At 42.1% G+C, this 23,730-nt stretch overlaps 2 protein-coding genes and 1 long non-coding RNA gene across 4 annotated transcripts in view; 2 read left to right on the top strand and 1 right to left on the bottom strand.

Annotated features, from left to right (window-relative positions):
• Nucleotides 1-1,634: 1,634 nt before the first annotated feature.
• Nucleotides 1,635-6,455, bottom strand: LOC306943186 (uncharacterized protein; the record flags this gene model as incomplete). Its single annotated transcript, XM_079529392.1, has 7 exons — nucleotides 6,234-6,455; nucleotides 5,117-5,261; nucleotides 3,537-3,632; nucleotides 2,999-3,143; nucleotides 2,528-2,673; nucleotides 2,292-2,431; nucleotides 1,635-1,780 (listed from the first exon to the last, which is right to left on the bottom strand). The coding sequence occupies exons 1-7, from the start codon at nucleotides 6,331-6,333 to the stop codon at nucleotides 1,635-1,637; spliced, it is 918 nt and encodes a 305-aa protein (XP_079385518.1). The 5' UTR covers nucleotides 6,334-6,455.
• Nucleotides 6,456-8,425: 1,970 nt separating this feature from the next.
• Nucleotides 8,426-22,354, top strand: LOC306912508 (uncharacterized protein; the record flags this gene model as incomplete). The annotated part of the gene is made up of 6 exons (XM_079488784.1): nucleotides 8,426-8,629; nucleotides 9,828-10,195; nucleotides 16,570-17,595; nucleotides 17,945-18,156; nucleotides 18,474-18,683; nucleotides 21,946-22,354. Coding segments are annotated over exons 3-6 (1,722 nt in total), but the record flags the coding sequence as incomplete, so codon positions are not given.
• A 2-nt stretch (nucleotides 22,355-22,356) lies between these two features.
• LOC306912512 overlaps nucleotides 22,357-23,730 on the top strand; it is an 8,093-nt gene continuing 6,719 nt past the window's right edge. For both annotated transcript variants that reach the window (XR_013788392.1, XR_013788393.1), the window contains exons 1-2: nucleotides 22,357-22,517; nucleotides 23,205-23,293. This is a non-coding gene — a long non-coding RNA (uncharacterized lncRNA). The remainder of the gene's footprint in view (nucleotides 22,518-23,204; nucleotides 23,294-23,730) is intronic.

The raw sequence follows: 23,730 nt of genomic DNA, 5'->3' as shown, positions 1-23,730 counted from the left end.
CTTAAACGACGTTAAACTCACCAACATTGCAGCTGTAGTCCAAGCTTGAATTATTCTCTTTCAATCTGCAAAGCTTGTTTTTCATAAAAATCCCCCGTAGACATGTTATGAGCTACTTTCTGTCAAGAAATTCTGTGCAAGTGATTATTTTTCTAAGTGCTGGTGTTTGGAAGCGCTCGTCGTAAGTCACTGAACGTCCCTGCATGCATCTGTTTCGCATTTGCACATAATGCAGGAGGCAGCAGCGCGACCCCTTAATACAAACAAGCGCTTCCAAACTCCAACATTTCTTCTTCTTGACAGAAAGTAGCTCATAACATGTCTACGAGGGATTTTTATGAAAAACAAGCTCGGCAGATTGAAAGAGAATAATTCAAGCTTGGACTACAGCTGCAATGTTGGTGAGTTTAACGTCGTTTAAGACAAGCAGATCGCAAACGCAAAATGATGAGTGGGGAGTCAATGGAGGGTATTGCAACTCTAGATTCATCCCATTATAAAAAAATCTAGAGTTGCAAATTGCGGCTAGGTTTTCCTACCGTTTGCCTAAGTAGGCCTACATAAAAAATGAAATACAATCTGGGTGGATGGTCGCAGTTCAGAAAAAAATGGTTTTGGATGTGCCTGTTTTTGTAAACTTTCTACAGTATATAAGTACTGTATGAACAACTATCAACAGTCACTCTGTCTCCAACAACTCTATAAAAATATCTGTGAGGTAGACATGATTCGAAGATTGTATCCATATGGATATTTTGACTGTTCCTTCAGTTTCAATGATTTAACACTTTTAAAATGGCTAAACTCAAGCCTAAATAACACTTCACAGGACAAAAATAATTGATAAACGCACAGACTCTCAAGAGAGTTTTGAATAGTTTTCATACTATGTCTGTGTGACTACATTACATGATGGGATTAGTAGAATGTATTGTGGGCTATGTAGAAAACTGTAGTGTTATCTATATACAGTACACCTATATTTAACTCTACCAATTCGATATTTAGACTATTGGTACTTTCAGTAGATAGTAAAACAAGACAATATTGAGAAATATATAAAGTGGATATGGTGGCCAAAAAGGTAGAGGTTTGTTGTTAATTTCCCTAAGCTAGAACTGTCTATTATGTTCCAACAAATTGCCAACAAGAAAGGCAGCATAAGCATAAAATTACAATGACCAAAAATAATTGCGGTGGTTAAATATTAGGCAGCTTGTGTTTAGAGTGCTGTATTGTGAAGTCATTCCTATTGTAACATGACTGTTAAGTCAGTCTTCACCTTTAGAAATGAAAACATCTTCTATAATAGAAGAGATGAAGAGCAGGTCACAAGAAGTATAAAAGAGCAGGAAAGGCAGGATATGTAGAACAGATCCATAGAGTAACACAGAGTTACGACAACTCTGTTCACTTCATGGGGCCAGTCCAATGGCGGCTCTTCTACATAGACTTCTATTGGCAAATAGGGACACCGGACGTTTACGGAATGCATTGGAGTCTATGGGCTCACGCAGTACAAGAACCATGTGACTGGGCTGTTTTCTTCCCCCTCAATGTCGCAACTCTCTCTGTATTACTCTATGGCTCTGGGGTGGAATAAATGAGATAGGTGTAGAAGAAAAGAGTGTTCTCTATTTGAAGATCTTGCTTTTGCCTCCGTCACAGGGTGACAACATTGGCTGATGGCCTGAGAAGTAGAGAGATTGCTTCCTGCGTTTCCAGATTACCACGATGATCCGTACCACCAGGAGAACACACGCTAGCAGCAGCAGTATCACTGAAAAGAACGATGAAAGTTCAAATGGTATCATCAGAAAAGGTAATTGGAAGGTGCCAACCAGAAAGTAGAAACATATGACATAACTGCCAACTTCCATTCTGTGTTGCACAGCCCCTCCTCTACCTGTGTTTTTTGTGAGACTTCACCATGTTATCGACATAAAGCAGTTAAATTCAGATACCTACTAGTGACAGTCTCATATCCACTGTTGATACATATATCTGTTCAAAGGCAATAGATATAAATGCAATTTTGCATGCATATATTCACTGGTAGATTTTACACTACACTACTTATATATATATATATATATATTGATAGAATATACATTATCAGTCAAACAAAGTGCATATACTGTATATGGTGTTGTAGACTAAGTTTATTTATTCTTTTATTCTCTGAATTTCTTATCAATGAGATTACTTTGAGGGGTCAATGGTGGGGTTAATACTATTCAGTGGATTTAATACCTTGTTGTGCATAAAACCTGATTTCTCAAACAACTCACCCATAAAGACAGAGTTAGGAGTGGGGTCAGATGGGTGGTAGTGCCTGGCTACATTTCCCGCCAAAGCCACGATTGCCACCGGGTAGACTGTCAAAATGTAACGCACCCAGCGGTCCAGCAGACAGTTCTCCAGGATGAACCTATACAGACACATCATAAAAGAGACGGACAGACAGGGGCAGGGCAATCATTCTTTTGTTGTCATTGTTCCGATGGTCACATCTCATCCCACTCACCATGCCACCAGCTCCACAAGCAAGATACACAGGGAGGCCGTGGCCGCCGTGCTCTTTTCCACACCCCACAGTTGGAGAACGATTGTTAAGTTGATCAGAGTGGCAATGGACGTCCATGTGGCGTAGAGGGCCAGTCCATTCTGGACCTGAAGACATGAACATCCACAACAGGCTGCATGGGTTGGCAGTAGTGATCGAAAAGGTGAGTTGAACCCATATATTGCACTTTGGTCCCATTACCACTACCACTGCTACTACAACTAGTAATAATAGTATTAAATGAAGGAAATGCATAATATTTGTACCAGGTGTTTATAATATTGCAACTCAAACTGCAATTGTTATGTGACAGTGACATAACATTGTGTACAGTACATCTGCATACCATACAACTTGCAGACAGTGACATAACATATGTGCAGTACAGTTTATCTGAATGCCATACAGACAGATAGAAAGACAGACACGTACCACTATTCGGAGACAGGCCAGGTCTTTGGGATAGTATTTCTGCAGCCAGAGTCCATAGTAATTGGTGGCATAGCAGCAGAAGAACACAGTGCTGTAATTTGCCAGTGTTAGCATTATACAAACAAACAAAGCTGCCCCCATCATCCTGATAGAGAGAGACAGACAGAGAGACAGAATCAGACAGTGTCCAAGTGCATCATAGTATGCATTAGGCTCAATTATATTTTGAATTATTAATCTATTCACGCCATTGTCATAAATAACTGTTTTACAAGTCAAAGACTACAAAGAGTAAATCAGGCCAATACTCAAATTAGCAACGTATGGTAACCATTCCATTCAATTATCTTTCCTACCACAGCGAGCGAGATCATATTACATAGCGAAAGAAATAGGACCTTTAGAATGCACATTATATATAATTCACATTATATAGTCAATTATTGTCCTACAGTCGAAACAAGAAAATACACAAATATATATACAAATATAGCCTTTTGTGCAGATCCAAATAAAAATAATTAAAATGTGTCCATACTCTCTGTCAAACAGTAGCAGCCATATCATGTTCATCAGCATGCTGGCGAACCAGTTCCCGTAGAAGACATAGGGCAGCAGACACAGAGCCCAGTATCTAGAGAGAGGTGCATGGAGAGACTGAATGTTAACTTCATCTGTACGTCAGTCTGGAGAGACTGAATGTTAACTTCATCTGTACGTCAGTCTGGAGAGACTGAATGTTAACTTCATCTGTACGTCAGTCTGGAGAGACTGAATGTTAACTTCATCTGTACGTCAGTCAACTAGATGGAGAGACTGAATGTTAACTTCATCTGTACGTCAGTCAACTAGCTGCAATATGTTAACTTCATCTGTACGTCAGTCAACTAGCTGCAATATGTTAACTTCATCTGTACGTCAGTCAACTAGCTGCAATATGTTAACTTCATCTGTACGTCAGTCAACTAGCTGCAATATGTTAACTTCATCTGTACGTCAGTCAACTAGCTGCAATATGTTAACTTCATCTGTACGTCAGTCAACTAGCTGCAATATGTTAACTTCATCTGTACGTCAGTCAACTAGCTGCAATATGTTAACTTCATCTGTACGTCAGTCAACTAGCTGCAATATGTTAACTTCATCTGTACGTCAGTCTGGAGAGACTGAATGTTAACTTCATCTGTACGTCAGTCTGGAGACACTGAATGTTAACTTCATCTGTACGTCAGTCTGGAGAGACTGAATGTTAACTTCATCTGTACGTCAGTCTGGAGAGACTGAACGTTAACTTCATCTGTACGTCAGTCTGGAGAGACTGAATGTTAACTTCATCTGTACGTCAGTCTGGAGAGACTGAATGTTAACTTCATCTGTACGTCAGTCAACTAGCTGCAATACAACGCATAATATAGGGCATAAACACACACACACACACACACACAGTCAGACATTCACTAATAAATAGTGTTATATAATAAATGTATAATACAATAGAATTAATTTCCCAATACCCTCTGGGCCTACATTGTTCTGTTTATTGGTGTCCCTTCTCTGCACAGATTGATACACACACTAGTTGTGTATAGGATTGTAGGCACTAGGCAAGCCAGGTATGTTATCTTTCTCAGTGAGACGGTGAGCCACTGTTTGCTCAGATACGTAGTTATGTATACAGTGGTTTTCAACCAGTGGCCCGGGGACCACCAGTGGCCGTAGAGGGGGTTCCAGCCTCCAGGTGGTCCCTAGCTTCACAGATCTTTAACTCTTGAGTGTAAAATGAAACCTGGTTTCATTTTACGCTCTCTTTCTTTCAATCATTTTATTTTTCATTTTTGCACAAACTGATACATGACTCACATATACACAGACAGACTAACACATAGACATACCTACCATTTTACGCTCTCAAGAGTTAAATTATTGTTAAACATCTGCATTACTTAATTTACAAGAAGTCTACACGATGGAATTCAACATCTTATTCAACGACAACAAAAACTTCGAAGACAAGTTTTGGGTCTGAGAGGCTAAATGTCCGATTGTCCGTGGCTCAAATGCAGAATATATAATGGACCTCGACACCACGGCGGGCCAGTATGTTCATCTGTGACCCACCCTCTGCACAGAAACGTAGATATGTATAGGATTGCCACAGCCAGCCAGGTATAGATGAGGCCCCAGATGGAGAAGGTCCAGCCAGCTGGGGTGATGAGTGTCTCATAGCGGGCTGACACGTTACCGGTAGTGGAATGGAAATGACCTGAAAAACAGCAGCAAACGACTGAGTTGCTGAAGAATGCAGCAGAGAATCCAGGATTCTCCTTGCAAAGGTCTTCATGACTGGATCTAACAAGATTTTCTTTTAGACACAAATAAAAGTGAGCAACTAAAACTCCATGAAGCAGCCATTATTTATTTCAAATTGATGGAAGTCAGTGGAAATAAATAAATATACGGTAGCAAGACCTAAGTAAAAGGTTCGCTTCCGTTTGTCTACTGAGAAACGACAGTATGTTGCCTTTTAAGGAACATTTCCAAGCAGAACTCCAGTCAGACCATGAGACCAAAACCAGCCTACTTTCTAATGACAGAGTTCCTTAAAATGGTTTCGGTTGAGATTCAATATAAACCATTATGCAGAGACCACATCAAACTTGACAAACACCACATAGTCACATACTTGAGGCCTGCCCTGAAGATGTCAGGATCATATGAGTCATCACATTACCCTTGTGGGTCTAGTACAACCAGACAGATTTTGCTACACACAAAAGAACATTCAGTCACACTGGTAAATTAGATATTATGGAAAATAAGCCAAAAAACAACAACAAAAAACTCTTGACTATTAAACTGTCATTTATTTCGTAAAACCAACTTCAACAGGATCTGAAAGCAAGTAGTTATAACTTAAGCCAAATACATTCGATTCTATTTAGTTTTCTATTCTATCTATGTTTTATTCCTAGAGGTCAGCTCTTCCGTTCCCCTCATCCAGGAGGAGGAGACATGTGAAGTAAAGTGGCCTCGCTTGTAACCATAACAAACAGCTGGAAACACTTATTTCCTGGAATTTGGAAATATTCCTTAAACATGAGTCATTACTGGGCAGATTATAAAAGCGATCTGAGATATTTTGCAGCATGAAAATGCATGGAAAAGAATCGCAATCGACCAACATTGAAGAATTAACAGTTGACTTGAAAACAACAGATTTAAACATGTAACTCACCTTTGCCCGTTCCAGCCAGCGCATTAACAACTAAAGCTGCAATAAAAAACAGCACCGAAAAGACTATGACAATAACACGAAGCAAGCTGCTATCCGCCATTTTATATTAGGCTGATAACAAATAATAATGTAATAGTTATTTCGCTTGTTATCGACTGTACGGCAGATCGTACACAAGTTACACAACGACGTACAAAAGAGAGAACTGCGTGGAGCTCGAGCTGGAGCGCCTCACACAGCTGGCAGAGTTTAGATCCCACAGCCAGAGTGGTCTGTCGTGCTGTGATTGGCTGCTGAGAGTTGTCAGCCAACTGTCACCATGGCAACAGAAATTTCCAAAAGACCCCCATGGGCCCTATTTGTCTTACACACCACACCCAACAACCAGAACAAAACAAAACAAAACGACAAAACAATCACATGGTTTTCAGTTTTGTATATAACAGTGTGTGTGGAACTGTTCTTAAATGTTACAGGACAACTTTAGTTTTTTTCAACCAAGGTTCATGTTTTAGGTTGTTATGAGAGAAAGTAAAAGATGAATGTAAATTTTTTTTCATTTGCTGCTTTCTTTCGTTTTAGGGATTTTAGCTGTTTTTTACAGGGGGGCTAAATATGTATTTCTTTACAACATTTTATAGCGATTTATTTTTTTATTATTTACTATAGTCCTACTAGACCCCAATAAATTACATCTGGCCACAGAAGATCACAGGATCTACTGAATGTGAAGGTAACCTACTGGGGGGAAGCCACACTGTGTGTCATAGGCTCAATATGCCAGTTTGACACATTCAGTAGATCCCGTGATCTTTTGTGGCCAAATGTAATTTCTTGGAGTCTAGTAGGACTATAGTAAAGAATAAAAAAATAAATCGCTATAACATTTTGTAAAGAAATACATATATAGCCCTGTGCTCGAATGCCCCGCCCCTCTGTCAAAAACAGCTAAAATCCCTAAAACGAAAGAAAGCAGCAAATTAAATACAAATTACACTTACCTTTTACTTTCTCTAATAAAAACCTAAAACATGAACCTTGGTTGAAAAAAACTAAAGTTGTCCTTTAAAGACGTGCAACAAGCATCAACCAATTGTCACCTGTCTACATTGTGCAAGTAGGTAATATTCTTACACACAGTGTGTGTGTGTGTGTGTGTGTGTGTGTGTGTGTGTGTGTGTGTGTGTGTGTGTGTGTGTGAGTGTGAGTGTGTGTGTGTGTGTGTGTGTGTGTGTGTGTGTGTGTGTGTGTGAGAGAGTTAGAGAGTTAGAGTTAGAGAGAATTACAGCCTGTAATTTACAGGCTGTCAGTGTCAATTAGAACACATCTGGACAGTATCCTAGCAACAAACACTTGAATCGTTGCCCGAACCTTTGGGCTATGGGATTGATGATTTCAGACTGATGTTGGTTGTTAACTTGTTATGGTTGTCATTTGAGGCTTACCACACACACACACACACACCACTCGGTCTCACGTCTGCTCTCTACTGGAAACTGTAGGCATAACACTATGGTATTCCCACAGTTTGCAGAATCCAGCGATTCCAGACATTTCCTATTTTGTGGTATGAAAACAAAAAGTTTGGTTTTCTGGGGGTGAATCTCCCCTGTGATGTCTTTTCTTTCTGGTCAAGGATTTATATCTGACTTTGTCTTCAGTGTGTAGGCTACTGTAGTGTACTACAGTGTAGTACACATATAAGTACACAGTATCTAACTATGAATACACCAAGTCTCTGTATAATAATAATAATAATAATAATAATAATAATAATAATAATAATAATAATAATAATAATAATAATAATAATTAAACTTGAATTTATATAGCGCCTTTCAAGAAACCCAAGCTGCTTTACAATACAGAAAAATAAACAAACAAACTAATTGCCAAAAGCCTAAGTAAACAAATATCTCTTCAGTGCAGACTTGAAAGAGTCAAGGGGAGAGAGTTCCAAAGAAGCACATTTGCTAGGTTATTAATAAATTATGCATTTATCTTGAAAACAATTATTGTCTCCAAAAGTAAACATTTTCATCATTTTTTTTTACCTTGGGTAAATAAATACATGAATAAAAAATAACAGCTAGCATTACTCTAGAAAGTAGGCTAGCTAGAGGACTCCGAGCACTGCTCTTTAAAATCCTCCAGTAGCCACGCCCCTCCCACCTCCACACACACCTGCTGCAAACAAACAGACACGAGCTCCTCATGTTTGTAAACAGAGTGAACAACTTATATTAAATGTAACTTACACCTCATGGAAGTTGAGTGGAGTAGAGTGGGTTCTTAGGAAGTGAAAAGTGAAAACAGCTCAGTCACAAGTGTTTGACAGTTTGAAAGAGAAGTTAATTCATCTTCATAACAAACTGCTTGGTCTTTTTTTTCTGCAGGTGAGTAATTAGCTACCTATGCTAAGCATTAACGTGCGTGCGTGCGTGTTGTGTGAGTGTGAGAGAGAAATGAACAAGGTGCTAGTGCTGGGTACACTGTCTGAGTGCAAGTCGTATAATATACATTTATAGAATACATTATAAATATACAGACGCAATGTTTTGTTTGGGGTGTCACAGCACCAAATCATTCTGTGTTTACCAATGATGGTTTAATTGAAAGTGATATTGAGCCAATTAAGTGTTTTTTGCACATCTAGATTTCTATCTATCAATTTATTTAAAGCGCAAATAACATGAATTTTAAAACTGCTTTTAATATTTAATATCATATTGTCTATGTCCCTCAAAGTTATTTCTAATGGTTTGAGCCACTCACCACTCTGATATAACCAGTCCTTGTCATTTCTTTCTGGACTTTGAAAGCAGTTTTAGCTGCAGTACCACAATGTCCTGAGGTGGTGGGGGTGCTGATATGCAGATTATTTAATATTTTAGTCATTATAATACTGATGCTAGATAAAACCAGGCTTGTTTCCATTCCATGCCAGCTTGGCAAATCAACAATGGTGGACATTGTAAACAAAGTGGAAATGCAAATTTGGAACTGAAGACTAAAGAAGAGGAGGAATTATACAAAGTAGGGTGACATTGATGACATCACGATGAGACCAAAATCAGTTGAGCTGTTCCTGAGAGCAATTTCCATTAAAGCACCTATATGATATGAAAGCCTGATTGTTCAAAATTGGTTATTTGTGGGGATAGAATACACATATGGGAGCCCCAAAAACACAAAAGAAATTGAAAAAGTTGAATTTTATGTTATAGGTCCTTTAAGGCATACCCTAGTCCAGGCATGTCCAAAATCCACACAGCTTCTTTCCTAAAATGTATTATGTATCCGATATAAAACTAACATTATGTGTATACGTATTACGTACACCTGCTATACATATACTAGGCTTTGTATGTTGTAACAGGATATAATAAGCTATACTGTACATTACGCCGTATTATGTTGTAACCGGAAGGATGCAGTATACATATATAGGCTGTGTATGTTTGTCTGCTGTTGCTAGTGAGTTGTGACAGTGTACAGTGTACATACAGTATGTTGCTCTTGGTCAGCTCACTTTCCTTACTTAAAGCATTTAAGCATCAAAGCTTATGGTGTCTCTCTCAACCTGCTCCACAGGTACACGGACCAGGGTGATGACCCCAGACCCCCAAGCTCAGCTTCTTCTCAGCCCTGAGTCCATTCTCCTGTGACATGCTGTGAATGCTGGACCCTAGAGCCTGCCCTAAATCCCTGACCACTGCACTACACTAAACATCCAAGGCTGAGTGAGAAGATGCAGATGGCAGCCATGAGAATGAGTCTGGTCGGTACCATATAGATACCAGGAGGAAAGTACTGGCCATCTAGCCAGATGTACTGTATGGAGGATGGAGATGCTGCTGGAGGGCTCATCATGAACTCTCTATCCATGGGTTCCAAAGTTTGACCCTGACATCACTTACACAACTGATGAAGTCAAGTAGTTTAGTAGAAGATGGCTCAAGGTATAGAAACCTTTTTTTTTTTGCTTCTTTGCTGCTTGTGTTGTATTGTATGCTGTGTGTGGAATTGTGGATAGTATGATTCAAGCTGGTGTATACCATTAATGTCATTTTTGGGACCCAATGAGTGGGTGGCAATGAAACATGATCAGTGACTGTTTCTGGCTCTGGAATTGAATGCTGATGTGAATCTACAGTTTGTATGTTGTGTTATGCCGTTGAAGGTGTGAGTTGTAACAGTATATTTGTATGTGGCTCTTGATCACTTCAATAGTCCTATGAGTGAATTCTTCTCTTCTCTTCTCTTCTCTTCTCTTCTCTTCTCTTCTCTTCTCTTCTCTTCTCTTCTCTTCTCTTCTCTCCTCTTCTCTCTTCTCTCTTCTCTCTTCTCTCTTCTCTCTCTCTCTCTCTCTCTCTCTCTCTCTCTCTCTCTCTCTCTCTCTCCAGAGAATATCAACTAAATTGTGACTTGTCATTGATCTTTGATTGCCCCCCCTGATTGATTTGCAAAAGTTGTGTCACTGTTTTATTTCAACAGACAGATGAGTTGATGCATGGAGTTCCCTCAGTTTGGGGGAGACCCCAGCATTGCACAGAACATGTTCTTCTGTTTACAAAACAGAACATATCAACTTGACCCAGTAAGGCCTGATGGAAATGCAGCTTAGTTGGAGTGAAGTAGGAGTGAAGTTTAATTGAATAATTTCAGTGAAGTGGAAAAACAAAACACTTTGTTTTGTGACGTGTCGCTCAAATGGGTTCGCTTAAATGGTCAGAATTATAATGAATTGTAAGAAATTAATCTCATCTATCAATTTGAGATACCTTAATTGTGTTCAAGGGAAAATTTGGATCAAGCGCTTGAGGAAAGGTTATGAAAAGAAGATTCAGTAGTAGCCTAGTGTTCATCGTCCTCCTGGTAGCATGAATGTGTAAAGAAGATTCAGTAGTAGCCTAGTGTTCATCGTCCTCCTGGTAGCATGAATGTGTAAAGAAGATTCAGTAGTAGTGTTCATCGTCCTCCTGGTAGCATGAATGTGTACAGCTACTGTGCTGTAGCAGTAGTACAGTAAAGGACTCCACACCGGGCGCAAATTCTGATTTTTAAGCAGCGCTTCTCCATCGGTTTTCCGAAAAACACGGCCGGTGTGCAACCACCTTAACACTCATTTGATTGGTTGTTCAGAAGTGCAACCTTTATACATCTTTGGGTTCTTTTGTAATTATTTGCTAATCACACACTGATCGATGTTCCCACATCACTTAGCACATCCACACATCGTGTGTGTGTGTGTGGGTGTGTGTGTGTGTGTGTGTGTGTGTGTGTGTGTGTGTGTGTGTGTGTGTGTGTGTGTGTGTGTGTGTGTGTGTGTGTGTGTGTGTGTGTGTGTGTGTGTGTGTGTGTGTGTGTGTGTGTGAGGGATTATGAAGATGAGTTTCCATGTCAAAACCCTAATCCTCTGAAAGGTTGGAAGAGACTGTCGACAGATGTGCTTTGCTCCAGTATCGGTTAAGTGAGACTGCGCCTCTGTGTGCGCGTGCGCGCGCGTGTGTGTGTGTGTGTGTGTGTGCGTGCGTGCGCGCGCGCATGCTTCAATATAATGTCAGAGCATGAGTGTGTGGCTGAATGTGAGAGCAACTGTCACCAAGGCTGCATGCCTTCTGATTCGCTATTGCCCACACACTCAATTTGTGCCGCTGGCATTGTACAGTATGAAAGAGAGATGGAGATGGAGAGCTAGAAATACAGAGAGAGCTAAACTGACAGGAGAAGAGGGAGGCAGTGAGCCGGAGAACATCATAGTTCATGTTATAGATAGACGGAGGCTGTGAGCGACATATTGTTCACTGGTTTTACGGAAGCTCCACCACTATAACACCTGGAGGTGTCATGACAACACTGTGAGGTAAGACTCAACTCTTTATCACTGAGTTGGTAAAACATTGTACTGTAGTGTATGAGGCATACACTGTTTTACCAATCCAGCTTGGGTGTTTTCTGTTATTTTACTTGAACTTAAACTTTCCCAAAAGTCAATGAAATTCATTAAATACCAGCAAATTGCCAGGAAATATACAAGACAAAAGGTAATAGGCTATAAAGGCAACGTTTTGATGCAGATCTGATTTAGCCACAGCTGCATAAAGTATATATATATATATAGATGTATGTATATATTATGACATATTCTAGTTCCTTTTTAGGTTTAGCGTATGGGACTTTTTAAGCTTACCGGTATTTAATTTTGTCATTTGTACCTGCTTGAGATTGACAAATAAATCCTTAGTGACAAATGAATCCTTATTGATTTAAATATTAGATGGTAATAGTGACAGCAAAGGGTTGAAATATCAAATGTCTTTCTTTGTGTGATCTGGAGTATAGGAGTATGGTTAGTGTACTAACTGGCTGTACCACTACTAGGAGCCCAAAGAGTTCAAGGATCTGACTTTACACATCTTGATGTCTGTGTAATTAATTTCATGGGGAAAAATATACAAACCTTTTCCAGACCAGCATCAAATCAGTGCTCACCCAGAGCTTAGTTTAAATCATTCATATTATACTTAATTCCTTCGTTTTAACCCATTTTAAGTGTAAGCCTAAGTGTGGTGTAGTAATGTCGTGCTGGTAAGGCCTTATTGGGCCATGGTATTCAATCAAAACAACATGATTGATAACTACATGTTGGTAAATTTAGCATTTTAGTAGCATTTGAAAGCATTTGACAATTAGAATCAAATGCATCTACCAAACCTAGGCCTACATTCTTGCTACCACAATAATGAGATTAGCCTATACCGGTGGATTAGAACCAACATGTGCAGGTCACAAATTATTTACTATAAGGCATAGGCTTTTGGCTGAGTACCAAATTTGTATTGGATCACAATTCATTATTAGTGGGGGTTTTTACACTGATAGATTACTAAAGATTAGTACATAGTACAGTTTGCTGTGTAGGCTAATCTAGGGTTTATGAGTCAAAACTCAAATCTAATAATATCATACCCATATAGCCCAGTTATTAATTACTATACTCTACTAATTAATTTAAGCCCAATGGGATGTACATTTATAGCTTATTTGTTTATTGATTAACAGAGCAATAATGTAGGCTGTGCTGTGCCAGAGCTTTGACCTTCCTGTTTGTACCGCAGAAATATATTGATGGTGACCTGAGTCCCCACCCCTCAATACAGTTATAATATGCATGCATGAAGACCTTGTGACATCACAGTGGGATGGGTGTGTGTGTGTGTGTGAGAGAGAGAGAGAGAGAGAGAGAGAGAGAGACAGACATAGACAGAGAGACAGACGGATACAGACCGAGAGACAGTGACAGAGTGTACACCGACAGAAAGAAAACAGACGCAGACAGAGAGAGAGAGAAATAGAGAGAGAGAGAGAGATGATACTGGCTAATGAAAAAACAGAGAGCTGGGAATTATGGGCGGGAACCGGGATGCTGCAGCATTCACGCGCATGCAACGATAAAGGGAGGGAGAGAGAAACATGTACATCAGTGTTTCTGCTCCAATTCACTAGAAACACAACAGCGAGATCGATTCGCAAGTCTCCCTTGATCTCTCTCGGTTCTCCTCCCTCTCTCTCTCTCTCTCTCTCTCTCTCATGCACAGCACACACACACATAGTCACATACACACACGCATTAAACGAGACGTCGTCATCCGTCTATGCGTCCCTCCTCGCGCAAGAGGGTGGCCACCTGGTTGCTCGGGCTGCCGGTGGAGAGTGGAGGCAGGGAGGAGTGCGCACGCCGCGGCCGCCTGGAGATGATTTCGTTCTGGCTGCTGTGCTGGAAACTATTGGTAGGTGAATGAACTACCCGATGGAGAGAGAGAGAAAAAATAAAAATCACAAAATAATAATATCTATTTAGCACTAAACACTAGTAAACAGTGGCACTTGAGGATGAGAGAGATAAGGCGTGCCCTCTGCCCTCCGTGTGGCAGTTGGTGTTTTAGGGTGTTTTTTTAGGACTGGCATCACTGGCAAGGCATCATCGACCACATTGTTTTCCAGGATGGCTTATGTATCACGAATAATGATAGCTTTCCTCGCTCACGATATTACGGTGCAGTGTTTAGCACACAAACTATTATAGAATAGGCTAATAATAGCATCCATTGAACATTGTCACTGAGAGAGTTGTTTCACTGACTAACAGTGGAGCAAATGCATGCATCTCTGTTCTATAGAAAACATGCCAAGCTACTGTACAAGCTTCTCTAATCCCCTCAACACACACGGACACGGATGTGCACGCACGCACGCACGCTCTCTCTCACGCTCTCTCTCACTCACTCACTCACTCACTCACACACACACACACACACACACACACACACACACACACACACACACACACACACACGCACAGAGAGAGAGGTGATTAAATCGTGTACCTTCCAGCTGTTGCTGTGATCTGAATGAAGGAAGATTGATCTCAGATCACTAGTAGTACAGTACATACCATTCAATATGGAGAAATAAACATTCACTGCATTGAAGAGGCACTACTCTCAACTAGTTCTTGATAAGTTGGACTGGCCAACATTTTTGTGATTGGTTAAGGATGCCAGCATGCAGGGTCGCTAGAATGGAAAGCCACAGAGATGATAGATCAACCAATAACAAAAAAGGTCTTGGGGTCAAACCCTGTCGATGATATTAGGTCAGAATCAGATTAGAGCTGTGAGCTTCTGCTGCTGTGCTCTGAACACCATACAGTACAGTGTCATCTCCCATGTACTTGTTATATATAGAACACTGTATGTCTGCAATGAATTTAAGACCTGAGGCCCATTCTACAAATGGCTTCTAAATCAGTAGTTCTCTTTTCACTTCATAATACATTTTTCAAACAGTTTCAAGATGTTTCAAAAATAGCATACTGTATGTACATAGCATACTGTATGTACATAGCATACTGTATGTACATAGCATACTGTATGTACATGCTGTCAGCTTGTACTGTATGTCTGCTGTTTTAGAATAGCCAACGCTAAAATGTAAAATTAATAGGTTAAAAATACGTATAGTATACAATACTCCATATCTGCAATTAATTAAAAAGACAACGACGGCCAGGATTTTAAAATATACTGCAACATTTCGGTTGTGGGAAGCCCACATTATGGGAATTTGTCTTGTGTGTCGCATTGGATAATCCTTATATAAAAGCTCTAATTGTGTCTCAATGTACTGTATGACTATATGGTTGAAAGAATAGGTGTGTGTGCGCGTGCGCTTGCTCTCTATCTTCTTATAATGTCCACTGCCCAGTCACGTTTAGTCCAGTTTGCAGTAGAAAGCCATCCCATACATCCCTGCGGTTACCTTGGCAACGCCTCCATTCTGTCACCCGCACATGGAAAGACAGACCATAATAGTTTGGTAACCCACTCACAGCCAACGCAGGGTTGCCCTGGTAACGGCCATGATGGCTTTCTCTTGGATAGTTTACCCTGTGTGTGTGTGTGATATTTCTGGGCAAATGCACTGCTTTATTCTAGTGACTGTGTATGTGTTCCATATGCATGCGTTGTGTGTATAGCATGGGTGCATGCATGAATGCATTGGTGCTTCCATTTGCGTACGTGTGTGTGCGTGTGCGCGTGCGTGTGTGTGTGTGTGTGTGTGTGTGTGTGTGTGTGTGTGTGTGTGTGTGTGTGGTGTGTGTGTGTGTGTGTGTGTGTGTGTGTGTGTGTGTGTGTGTGTGTGTGTGTGTGTGTGTGTGTGTGTGTGTGTGTGTGTGTGTGTGTGTGTGTGTGTGTGTGTGTGTGTGTGTGTGTGTCATTCTGTGCAATTAAGCACAGGAAGCATTCCAAAAATGTACAAAGGTACCACTGAACTTGTTCCCATATTAGAAGTGAGCATTTATGCGCTGTGGCAGAATGGATTGATGTGTAATGGAACACAACATCATTATGTAATGTCACATGATTGTGTGTGCATGGACGGTTCCTCGGAGTGTCGTACACACGATGTCACTGGCTTGAATCTTATTCCTAAAATGGAATGTCCTCATAGTCATCCCCATATTTTAATGGAGATCCTGTGTAGACGTTTTAATAAAACATAAATGAATCACAGAAAGTCTTTAACCACTTGAACGCCAGCATCCCAATTCTGGGGGCCGAACATTCTGCAAAAGATATCTACAAGCTTACAACGCGTTGTGAGCTTGTAGATCAGCTAGAGATTTGGTGTAGATGGAAAAAAAAGAGATCCAAGTATAGTTGTAACTCAGATCCGTTTCACTGAGAATAGTGGGTTTAAGTGGTACAAATATATTTATATTATAGTTGTTTTGTAAAATTCAAATAAAGTGTGCACTGTCCATCCACAGAGAGCTACTGCAGGGCTTCGAAGAACAACCCTTGAACTCACTGACGGTAGCCACGACAGCAGTAGCCCCAGCAACAGTAACCCTGTCGACAGCTCCCCCAATCCTGCACACCTGACCGAAACTGTTGCTGCGGCGATGAGCTCAACACCACTGCTGCAAGGAACCGAAACGGACAACCTGATTGGCTGCCGCAGCCAGGAAACAGAACGGCCCCAATACCCAGAAGGCCATGGGGCACGGGAGCCAATCGCTGATGAGCTGGAGGAGGTAGAGAGGGAGGAGGAGGGAGAGGGAGAGAACGATTTAAATGGAGTTGGAGTGGAGAAAGGAAGACAGACAGGGGGAGCTAGCAAAGAAACACAAGGCATGAAAGGGGGTGAAGAAGACAAAGGAGAAGAAGGAACAGTAAAGGGCAAAAGAGACCAAATAGACAGCTATGTTTCGTCTTCTGATGGTCAACTGTGCCCTTTGGCAGGGCAGCAGAAGGCTGCAGGCTCAAAGCCATCAATGCAGCTCGCAGTTCCTGCAGCCATGTTGGAGGACAGAGACGACCTCAGCGACTGCCTCAAGGCAGAGCTGGCTATCGTGTCATCAGACAGCGACGCTGGGGAGGACTACCTCAATGTGTCGAAACCCTGTGACATCACCAAGCAGGAAGGCGGAAGCAGAGGACTGTCAACGCTCGACAGCGTTCACAGAGGAGACGGAAAGGAGCGGAAGAAAGAGGAGGTGTGGGTTGGGAAGGAGCATTGGAGGGGAGAAGAGAGGGAGGAAGACGAGGAGGATGAGAGGACGGGAGAGAGGGATGAGGAGGCAGACATATTTGAGCAGCTGGAGGAGAAGGTGATGAGAGAAGATAAGGAGGAGGAGAGAGAGGACACGGCACACATCGAGATGGAGGATCAAAGTGAAAGTGAGAGGAGGGGAGTGATGTATGCTGAGGATGAGGAGGAAAGGAGGAGAGATCTCTTTGTGCGTTCTCCTTCAGTGAGTTCCACAGCCAGCTCCACCGACCCGGACAAGAAGGTAAGGCTGACCCTGCAGTACTGTTGTACTGTTGAATAAGTCTTACAGAAAGTTATACTGTTGAATTAGTCTTACAGAAAGTTATACTGTTGTCTTACAGAAAGCAAGACATACAGATTTCAAACGTGTAAAGCTATAAAACATTTATTCTATCCCAGTGGAACTGGGTGCTCAGGAGGCCTCTCTTACAATGGCATAATGCTTATTGTAATCACTATATTGTTTCCTCTCTGAGAGTGGGTACCTTTTTATTTCCTGCATGCGCCTGGATAAGTGTGTGATTGACATTCATGAGGCACCATGTTACCACCCTCTTTCTAACAATTGATGGGTTTGTTTGTTCGGAAAGGTCCCTGCAGACTTCTGTGTGCAGGAGACCCGCGGCGAGAATGTCAACTCCGAACACGTGGACTTCCTCTTGGCCCAGCAGCAATGGAGGAAGATGGAAGAGGAGGTGAAAGGATGGCCCATCCCAAAGCCAGGGATGACACGCCAGGGGAGCTTTCGGGGGACACACAGCTCGCTGTACCCACCGACACGCAGCCCCCGGCTAAAACACAAGTAAAGCATGTGATTTAACAAGCTTTCCCCTCTTAGGCTGACACTTACCCCTAACCTTGCCTCTAATTAACATAATATAGGTCAAGGGAAAATGGCAGGTTAATGTATACCCTGAAACTGTGAAAAAAGAAGCAGCTTTGGAACAGTCTGCACAGTAGTTAACCAAGCTATAACTTCAGAATGCTGGGTGATTTGAGCTATTACTATCATTACACTACAGTGCATTCAGTACACGTAGGCCTTTGCTTGCATTGCATTGTATTGTATTGTCTTGAGCCCACAATGATACCACCATTATTTCTCCGTTTATATTGTAGGGAGGTCCCACAACCCAACACACAACCTCCCTTCTCCTCAACCCTCTCTCCCAGTTCAGAAGACTCAGGCCTGGATGACTCCACCTCATACCGCAGTCACCAAGAGGAGACGGAGACGGCTGTGGAGAGAGAGATCAGACTCACTCTGGAGAGAGAAGAGCGACATCGCAGAGAGAGGGGAATGGTTACACAGGGACTGACAATGCCCAGGTATGGATAACTCTGACATGTATTTATTGTATTTTAAACCTATATTGTTCGTGAGTGTATGGCCCCTTAATTTATGTATTTGTATTGTTCTGGAGTGGATATTCACATACAGCCTATTGGCTTATCAATTGATTGAATGACGACACCCAGTTATGTTCCACCTATTTAAGGATTTCAAGGCCATACCCATGTAACTTGAGAAAGCCCGGAGGGGCGAAACGTTGTTGTATTTATAGGTAATAAAAAGAGGGGAGCAGATATATCGTGTGCGGACATTCCACTTTTTTCTTCATTCAGTTATTTTTTGGGTCCAGCACCGTATTCTGAAACTGGGATGTGCATATCGTTTTCCTGCTTTATATATAACTCTGACATCCCCCATCTAAGGCAATGTGGACATTATCAAAATAGTCGTAATCGTAAGTTACGAGCATAACCGGATTGTACAATGTTTTGATTAATTGTGGTTGTCTGGAGTCTCCCCAGGTCAACTGTGGGGTTAGTAGCAAAAGGGACCATGTTGTAGTATGATGGATGGTATGCTGAGCATTTCTATATTACCTTTTTCTATAGGACCTTATAATGTACATTACATTCATTCACCCATTCTATAGGACCTTATAATGTACATTACATTCATTCACCCATTCTATAGGACCTTATAATGTACATTACATTCATTCACCCATTCTATAGGACCTTATAATGTACATTACATTCATTCACCCATTCTATAGGACCTTATAATGTACATTACATTCATTCACCCATTCTATAGGACCTTATAATGTACATTACATTCATTCACCCATTCTATAGGACCTTATCCTTATATACAATTGAAAACATGTCCCCAAAAGCACGCACAGGAACAAAAGGCACCAGCTACTACGTCACTGACACGCTGCAACACGCTGCAACACACACTGCAACAACACACTAACACGACACAGTCTTACCCTCCGCGTCGATCCACGGCTATCTCCTCATGTCGCGCCGCACGCCCACAGTCAACAACACCCGCGTAAAAACTGTCATTGCACTGCCACTACAGCCGCCTCCCGTCCACACTCACAAACAACATCAATATCAATAATAAACACAAACACGCCACAAGCACCGACACCCCCGCCTAATTTGTTGCCAGGTCTATGAAAACAAGCCCAGAAAAAATGCCATTCAACACGCTACTTACAACTCGCTTACAATTCGCGGACCTGGCAACACTGCATCCTGTTTTCCCATTGGCTACGGTTGCTACAACACGCATTTGCACTGCATCTTGGGAGCAACACAGCTTAATGTAGGGGTCACCGATTGCTGTGCTACATCCCCCTCATGTCCTCACCACCCCGTTCGGCTACACCACACACACTCACCTACACAATTCTCCACATGCAACACAGGGCCCTTATTGGCTAGCCCCCTCACATGGCGATCCCCACGCAACAAAACACAGCCAGCCACACACACACACACCCACCCACACACACACACACAACGCCCACGTTCGGAAATATCGCACTGAGCGCACTGTGCAAACTTGGCGTGGTACAAGCGGGACAAACCGACGCGCAAATATCGACACGAACAACAACAACAACACTACACGCACACGCGCGCGCTGCAACAACACACAGCTACGTCCAGTGTGTGTGTGTGTGTGTGTGTGCGTGCGTGCGTGCGCGCGCGGGGGGGAATTTGGATCGCCTCGCGATCCAGCGAAAATGCCACTACACTACACAGGGCTCGACAGTGCGACTAGGTACTCGCATTTGCGCCTTACAACATCACCGTGCGAGTTGTAACATTCACTTTGTACCACCGGTGCGACTACACAATCCGAACTTTAAAGCTACAACTTGCGCAGTTTACATCCACAAGAATGTGTCACTCTCTCGGTTCTGCACCGCTGCTGGAGAAGTATAGCACTGTCGCAGGCAGCGCCACTAATCCCCCCCCCCCCCCCCCCCACACACCCCAGAGACGGAGGAGAGAGAAGAGAGCGAGAGAGACAGAGAGCACACACGTGAGTCCTGCAAATTATATTGACCCAATATTAATTTGTACAACCTAGCAAAGCATAAGATATCATGCTTTGGAGAATAGGCTGGTCTCTCTTTTTACAAGACATAAGCCATTGCATACAGCTTCTCAACCCTTTTAAATTTCAAGGACCCCCATAACTCTGAGAGTAAAACCAAATGGACCCATAAGAGTCCCATTTTATTCCATTTGTACAGTATCACAGTTAAACGTTATAACAGAGTCCATTTGGTTCCATTTGTACACTCTCAGAGTTACAGACCTGTAGGGTCCACTTGGTTCCATTTGTACACTCTCAGAGTTACAGACCTATAATGGGTCCATTTGGAACCCCCTCAAGGAACCATGAGGGTCCTTGGATCACACCTTTGACAGCCACTGCTTTAAATCTATACATAACTAATATAGAGCATATTTGATCCATTTATTGTTATGGATAAGAACAACAACACTACACGCGCGCGCGCGCACGCGCTGCAACACAAAACAGCTGCATACAACGCGTGTCACTGTGGACTTCTGTATCTGTGGACTTCTGTATCGCAACGCGGGGCAACGCAACTCTGGGATGAGCGGGCCGAAGGCCCGCGAAATTCTAGTAATGTACATTACATTCATTCACCCATTCTATAGGACCTTATAATGTACATTACATTCATTCACCCATTCTATAGGACCTTATAATGTACATTACATTCATTCACCCATTCGCACACCAACGGCGGAGGCGACTATGCAAGCTGCCAACCTACTTGTCTGGAGCGATTAGGGTGTTTTGCTCAGCAGTTCAGTAACTTGCTGAGGAACACTTTGGTACGATGCCACGAGAACCCTCTGGTTTCTAGGTGGCCACTGCTGCCTTGTATAGTTCATTATTCAATGGAATTTGGCATTGGGGAGAAAAACACAACACATTTGTTTTTCTTCATGTAAGCACTGTGGCCTGATTTCTTTCTGTTTGTTTTAATCATGTGAATGTATAAAATGATCGGATAGACAAGGCAACGCAATGAACGCATGATTCAGGACAAAAGCCAACATGGAAGCGACCGATAACAAATTCCTCATGCATATATATGATAGATGTACAGTATGGAACATAAATGATAGATGTACAGTATGGAACACCAATGATTTTCAGACCTACAAACGGCAAAAAATAATATTATATAGGACAGGTGACATTTTAATAGGTTTTTCACTTTTTCCACTTCAGACCAGCCAGCCTGCAGACGGGACGATCACCCCCCCGCCCGCCAGCTTGCCGCACCCCCACCCTCTCCATCTCTCCTTCCCCCTCTCCCTCCTCCACCTCTTCTTCCCTACCACAACCCCTCTATCATGAGATGACAGCCAACAGTGTCATCATCTTGGAGCCAGACTCTTCCCACAATGCCTCCAGGACCCGCCTTCTTTCCCCGGGCGGCTTCTCCGATCGGTCAGCAGGCCTGGACACCTTGTCCGCCAATGTCATCGTCGTGGAGACCTCCAATCTGATCATCCGCAGCGCGTCAGAGTTTTGCTTGAACTCGGCTCCGCTATTGGTGGCACCGCAGGAGAGCACCTTCTCCTCCAACCCTTTCTTCAAGCTACGTTCGCTCAGCAGCCAATCCCTGGTGGAGCAGGAGATTCGCGTGGTGAGGCAGAGAGAGGACGAGTGGAGGAGGCAGAGGGAGGAGGAGTGGAGGAAGAGGAGGAGAGAAGAAGAGTGGCGAAGAGTGCAGGAGAAGGAGAGATATGATACGGTGCTGGTATCTCCCGGGATGAATGATAACGCTAGCTATACCAGTATGTATTATTTACTACACTCAATAGCCATCAGCCATTTTAGAAATATTTGTTTTATATATTACAGTTGGGGATGCAAAATAGCAGGATTGAAACGGTACCTTTCTTACTCTCTCTCTATTCATATTCCATACTGTTATTTATACAAATTTTAACCTATGTTTTAGTTCCAATATACCGGCAATCTGGAACTTATTTAATGAATAAAATGTTATTATAACCAATCTCTATGTTTGTTATTATAAGATAACTACTGTAGCACATCTGTGGTGTTAACTAGCACATTGGTGTTCTCCCTATACTACTGGTTGACAAGTAGTAGGCTACTGTATGAAGCACATAAACACTATCTCTTCTGGCGAAGTGGGGTTTCCCTCCAGGCTGAGCAGATGTTTGATATCGCACACTGGGTTTGATTCTTGGGTAGGACACAAAATGTACAGCTTTCAGATTATTCACCTCAATATTTAAAACGGTGGCAATGAAAAACAAACTGTAGATTGGTAGGTGGAAATGCTTCTTGCCATTTTGCCTCCCCAATTAAATCATATGAAAAAGGTTCCCTGGATACATACTGTACAGACATATAGTTGAGGGAAAATCTTATATTTAACTATTATCTCATGATTTAAAAAATGCTTCTTCCCTGCCCATCTGTCACACCACCCTCATGTAAATGCATGGTAGGTGAGGTTCCAGACAGAAGTGCCTCCTCACCTCCCTCGCCATCCAGGAACCGCAGATTGGAACGATCCAGCCTGTCCTGTGACCACAAGGTAGGATCTCACTGTTGAACACGCATGCTCACAGACGTTCTCATCATCATACATCATCATGTTAAAGGACACCGCTCACTTCACTTTGAAGTGATTATTTAAATTTATTTTAATATACCTATTCATTTGTAATTTTCACTTTATTGAACTTTATTGTTCATTCACTCAAATGTTTCTATTTGGGAACTGATTGATTTGTTAATCAGCTTGAGACTGATTAAGTCTCATTCCCATTCAGTTCACAATAGTGTTGTAGTCGAGTCCATCTAAAGCGAGACCGAGTCAAGACCGAGTGTGGGAGGGGGTCGAGTCCGAGATAGCTACAGAAAACACGGCGAGAGCAGGCAGGCACGTCCGCTACATTCTGTTACTTAACAAGATAGCTCTCTATAAGCACCAGACAGCTCGCTTATAATTATGTCCCGATCCTGATACCA

This window comes from Electrona antarctica (genome assembly GCF_951216825.1).
Source record: "Electrona antarctica genome assembly, chromosome: 19".
NCBI lineage: Eukaryota > Metazoa > Chordata > Actinopteri > Myctophiformes > Myctophidae > Electrona > Electrona antarctica.
This window is presented reverse-complemented; position numbering and strand designations above follow the sequence as displayed.